Source organism: Cornus florida, unplaced genomic scaffold (genome assembly GCF_030987335.1).
Source record: "Cornus florida cultivar Cherokee Brave unplaced genomic scaffold, ASM3098733v1 CherokeeBrave_3.0.0_Hap2_Chr11, whole genome shotgun sequence".
Lineage (NCBI taxonomy): Eukaryota > Viridiplantae > Streptophyta > Magnoliopsida > Cornales > Cornaceae > Cornus > Cornus florida.
The window spans coordinates 139,940,900-139,946,899 of NW_026775581.1; the positions used below are offsets into that span (position 1 = coordinate 139,940,900).

The window sequence follows — 6,000 nt, forward strand, 5'->3', positions numbered from 1 at the left end:
GTTGATTAAAGCATAAGAACAGAAAAGGGATGACTTATTTCCAAAAAAAAAATTAAGTAATTTGGAAAGTATATTCAACAGATGAAATACAACAGATGATTAAAATACAGGAAACCTCAACTTAGACTTCTAAACCAAGTTGCTAGAACTCACCCCCTTGCAAATAAATTCAGCAATGGGTACAGCAATAAATTTATATAGGAGAGGGATTTGATTCACCCACCAATAGAGCAAAACAAAAACTTACTAATAGAAAGCAACATATAAAATTAGACAGCCAAAGAGGCATAACTATATTTGTATCTGTCACAACCTCTGAATCGCATGACATGGTATGGACTCAAGAATCTTGAATGAGCCTTTGGGCGCAGTTTAAACCTTGTATGTTTGGACTTCTGAAAGTAATCTGTGAAATTTTTCTTTATTTGGTGCTGGTAATGAGTTGGAGTCAGTGGGGGTCAATATAGAAACAGAGTTGGAATAGAAATCCAACACATCCACATCAGAGGGGATACATCACAAGATTAAAATCAAGAAATACGAAATATATGTGAATTATATATGCAAAATATAGTGACTTGCCTTGGTTATCGCCTTCAGATCAGGTCGCTTGGAACCCCGCTTAGCATCATCTTCAGGTGCAACCCTTTTCTGCACAATTTTGTATACCTTAATAAACTAAGAAAAGCGGGACTGAAACAGATATTGATTATATCAGCCTTTTCAGGTGCAAATTCAAAAGGCAAAATAAAATAGCAAAAAACTAGCAATTGCGCCAATGAGGAGTGGCGTGGTTAAAAAAGCCCTGGATTAGGTATTGAGAAAGATAAATATAAGCACAATTTAATAGAAATTTGGCTTGCATTGGCACCAAATCACAAGATTAAATTACCGTAGCCATTCAAAAATGTTGAAGGCCAAGGCTTTGGCAAATAAAGAGAATTAGATTATGAAGAAGGTGGCTTAATACCTTACCTAAACCATATACACGACTTGACAATTCAAAGTGAATCATCGCTAGTGAAATAAAATAGGAGAATTAAAAAAGACCATGCATTTGTCCCAGAGAAATGAAACCAAAAAAAAAAGGTACATAAAAAGATGAAAAGAACTAATTAATTAGTTCAGGTTTTTAAAGGTCAAAAATAACTTCCACTGACGAAAAAGGAAACCAGAAATTAGATGCCAACCTTGGATTTTGAACCTTTTGCAGTTTTCCTATCAGCTTCCACTCTTCCACATCTCTTTTCTTCTTCCTATGGACATATATAAAGTAGCAACATGAATGAGAAAAATACCCACGCAAGCATCAGAGGCAAATAAAGAGAGAATTTGTGACTCATACAAAGGATGTGTGAATGAGAGACAGAGAGAAGGAAGAGAGAGAGGGGGGGGATGCTTCGCTTGTGGCGTGTTAACAGGGAATAAAATTTTAAAACAAAAAGTTTAAATGATTTAGAAAATTCATATATACATAGATACCTTGACTCAAGTTACTTTTAAAATTCTAGAAACATGTCACCCCCTAATACAACTCCTAAAATAAATTTTAAATTTCCATAGATCCATTTGGGAGGTTCAAATTTATCACTATGACCACACTCACTCAACGATGAATTTGTTATGCACTTCCAATTAGGTTGATGTGTAGAAGATTTAAATATTAACATTACAGCTTCTCTAACTTATCAAAAAAAGGTCACACCCTCTCTAACAGCTTAAGCTTTTGGAATATATGCTAGTTAACATGGTATCAGAGCAGATAAGGTCTTGAATTCAAACCTCAACTTCACCTTGATAATTACATTTTGAAACACGTGTTAGACCAAAAACAAGGCCACATGTGAAGGGCGTGTTAGAGTATTTCATGTCAAATTTAAACACTCTTCAATAGCTTAAAATTTTAGAGTAAATCGTGATTATCAGTTGATAATGATAGTAACACTGACACAACAATAATAACAATTTTCGCCATAAGTTAGTCCAAAAGCACTATTGTTTTTTCCATGAGCTAACTGGAAAACACAAACATTGAAAGAATGATGACAATAATGAGATTGGTCTTGCACTGAATAATAGATTCGAGGATTTATTTCAGCAACCGAAGCTAAACTAGAGAGTATAAATTGTAAATAGTAAAATCACTCTATCAATAAAGTGATTAATAAACCCCAAGGGGTTGGTTCAAGTGGGTAAGTCACTTGGCTGTGGTGCCTCAGGAAGCATCAGGTCTAAGGTTCTACTCCTCTTGGGTGCAAACAATTCCTTGGCGGAGGGGTGAGTATCAACTAGGGAAAAAAATAATAAAGTGATTAATAATCTTAAACCACGTAAGCTATCCAAAATACAAAAAATATTCATCATGCCATTCAGTGACGAGCCAGGATTTCATTTCAAGTGGTATAATGTACGAACCAAATATAAGAAAGATTAGTTAATTGACAAATATAAGAACCAAATATCAATTGGTAATATTTCAATTGAATAAAATAACAACTGTCCTCAACAGATCTTCATATTTTGAAAGCAACGCATGATTGCCTCATTATCTATGCCTGGACAGCTGCCCTCTGTTTTCCATTGATTTATTAGCCTGAACCGATTAAGCGATGCATGATAGCCTCAACAAAAAAGTAACAGAACTAGGAATCTATCTTAAGGGAGGTATATTAAATATGATAAAGTTTAAAAAAAAAAAATCAACTAGCATGACAACTAACAGTTCTGCAAGACATTAATCAGAAAAAAAGAAGTGCAAACGTTGATTTGATCAGGATTCAAAAAAGTCATTATTCACAAAAAATTACAGTAAAGAAAGATTTTAAAAAGTAATGAGAAATATTCATTGGCATCAGGGACAGACTCAGGAAATTGTGCCTATATACGCGCGCGCGCGGTGGTGGGCAACATTAAAATTTCATAGTATATAATTCAAAAAAGGAAAAATTACTAGTATATAATACTAAAAATAAAAAATAAGCGGGGGCAATTGCCCCCACTGACCACACATCAGGTCCATGCCTGATTGGCATTGTTTCAGTAAGCCGCGTAATTTGGCGATACTTTGGCTCCTCAAGCACGCCAATTCATAAAAAGTAAGTTATAGTCCTAGAAGCAACCCAATTCAACATCCTCTTCAGTAACACAGCATCAATCTCACATGAAAATTGTACAAAGCCGTCATCTTATTTAACCTTATCATAACCTAAAAACATACCAAAATGAACAATTAGAAATTCTATTTACTTCCTTTAAACTGATCAAAATATTTATGTTCCATTATGAATAAAATTTGCATGGAAAATTGAAGCATAGTGAAAGGTCAAAACACCCCATGTCGACAAGAAACCCAAATGACGAAAGAAAGGCAGTACCCTTTTTTCCACAAGAAATGGAACATTGAAGAATTGAAACATAAAAATGATTTCCAATTTCTCTGAAAAATAGCAGTTCGGAATAAGTAGAAGAAGATGGCAAGGGAAATTATAAAAAGATATCCATATTATTTGTTTGTTTATTGTGCAGCATAGCTTGCTAATAGATTTGATTGGGTTGGTGCATGCATAGAGTGTGTTGGACCTACTTCATGTACAAAATATATGGTTCATGCCTATTATGTCACGGCATGCTTTCTTTTGTTACTAAAAAATAATAATAACTCAATATTACATAGATAATACTGTATGTTCCTAAGGCTAAGAATCGTATGCTTAAACTTCTTTTTCACCATTTGTAGTGTTTACTAAAAATGTTTCTGAAATGTTTCCATTTTTTAGCCATACAAAACGAAATGAAATTTTAATCATGACCTAAAGAAGCCTTTACAACACATAAACAAACCCATCAAACGCCATAAAATCTCTAGACAAGAGTAATCTATTGCCTCCCCAACATGCTCAAAGTAAGTGTCATGTACTCCACAAATTTGGATTCGCCGCAGAGAATCATAGGCTTTCTTAAAGTCACAATTCAATGAACACTTCCAACCAAGTTACCCATGTGCTGCTCATAATTCTAGTGGCTACTGCAGACCAGAATGCGTGATTGCAAAACTCAATCAGGCCAGTGTTATACAATTTTTTTTTTTTTTATAAGTAAGGCCAGTGTTATACAATCCAAGCAATATATATTTAGCAATCATGAGAGCAATAATTCAATTGTTAGCACACTACAGACAATAAAATCAACTAGTGCATAGATAAGTACAATATACACAAAATTATAAAACTAGAACAATAAATAGAGTATATAATGTTAAAATGGAACGCAAGATTAACCAGAAGAAGTTGAGCAACTCAATATACCATACTTATGGCGTTGATATGGAGTAACGAACCAATAGGTTGAAATTGCTAAAATTATACATCCCTTACATGTAATCAGTCAGACAGATAAACCAAATCAAACAGAGTGTGCATTTATGGGTGAAGTATACATAATGCGTACACACCTACGGAGAGAGAGAGAACAGTATTTGGGGGTGAATAAGGAAAATAAACCTGAATAAAGTGAAGGTAGTGCTTGTTAAAAGCCCTTAAAGTATCCGTAGCCCTAGCAGATGCACTTTTCTCAACCACAGTCCCACCCTCTGCAACCTCTGTCATAACCATATCCATCATAGCACCACCGTCAACATTGGCACCGTCTATAGTCGTCCCATTGGATCCCAGAACCTGAGTATTGACATCAGAACCATTGCTTTCAACCACCTGAGATTGAGAAGCCGCATTTGACATATCCAACTTTCTTTTTTGGTACGTTCTGTATTTCTTCCGATGAACTTTCTCTTCTTTGACATCAGAACCATTGCTTTCAACCACCTGAGATTGAGAAGCCGCATTTGACATATCCAAATTTCTTTTTTGGTACGTTCTGCATTTCTTCCGATGAACTTTCTCTTCTTCTAGGTGATTCAAAGACTCTTCTCGGCAGCGAAGGAGAAGAGCCTTTTTGCTCTTCAGCTTCTGAATTCTAGCGCTGCTCCTCCTCTTTGAGACATCATCAGAAACCATTAAATGGTGATTGTCGACCGCGGCGATTCCTGCTCCTCTATCGTGGCTATTGGTGGCGATAGGATCGTCGCAAGAAATGATGCAAGGAAGTGACCGAACCACCATTTTCCTAGCTACAGAACTACAAAATATGTGTGTGTACAAAGATCAGAAATCAAGAATCAAAATATAAAGCCTTCTGGTATGTGTACAGAACTTCAGGAGCAAAGAAAAGGCGCAATCTAGAGTTTTGAAATTTAGGGTTTCAGAGGGAAGGGCCTGGAAGGTAAAGTTGGAGAGATAAATACAGTATTACAAGTTGGGCCAGAAAATTGTATTTGTGTTCTTTATAGATGAAGATCAACTCTACTAATAAACCTTTGGCTAATTTGCAATGACAACCCCAGGTCTACTTAGGCAATTTTTGGACAATGGCACTCAATATCTGCAAACTTAAACAGTGACATTCCAAATAATATGAAAGTACATGTTTCCCTGTGACTAAGTAAAATAACCAAAGTAACCTCAGCCAATATAGCAACCTTAACGACCACCACTCACCACCACCGCAACCTCCACAACCACCATCTTTCTTTATTGTTCTACCACCATCATACAAACCCAACAATTAAAAATTACACACATATATCTATATATACATATATACATACATACAAAACATGGGGCAAAGGCAGCCATTGCTGAATCCAACTCAGACCTTTGCTACCACCGAGTCCAACTCGGACCAGTCAGCCATTGAACTCGACTGTATCACCGCCACTGCCACCGCCACCGCCGCTACCAATACTGCCCACCCCTTATTTCTGTCTCTCCACCCACCACTGCAAAGCTACATAAAACCCATCAAACAGAATGAAATGGATGAACAGTGGAGATCGATCTCCTTTCAGTCTGGTGATTGCGTTCCTCGAGCCGGCAATGAGGAATCAGTCGCGATTCTGGCGACAATTTCTGGTTCACGATTCGCGATTCCTGTAATGGCTCGATC

The 6,000-nt window shown here is 36.3% G+C and overlaps 1 protein-coding gene across 3 annotated transcripts in view; it reads right to left on the reverse strand.

Annotated features, from left to right (window-relative positions):
• Nucleotides 1-5,331, reverse strand: part of LOC132282547 (histone-lysine N-methyltransferase, H3 lysine-9 specific SUVH4-like) — a 45,792-nt gene extending 40,461 nt beyond the window's left edge. For all 3 annotated transcript variants that reach the window (XR_009471796.1, XR_009471795.1, XM_059784267.1), the window contains exons 1-3: nt 4,500-5,331; nt 1,191-1,256; nt 583-651 (exon numbers count right to left, since the gene is read on the reverse strand). Coding sequence is in view for 1 of the 3 variants with exons in the window: in XM_059784267.1 (XP_059640250.1) it covers nt 583-651; nt 1,191-1,256; nt 4,500-5,117 (753 nt within the window). In the remaining 2 variants the exon portion in view is untranslated. The remainder of the gene's footprint in view (nt 1-582; nt 652-1,190; nt 1,257-4,499) is intronic.
• Between the last annotated feature and the right edge of the window lie 669 nt (nt 5,332-6,000).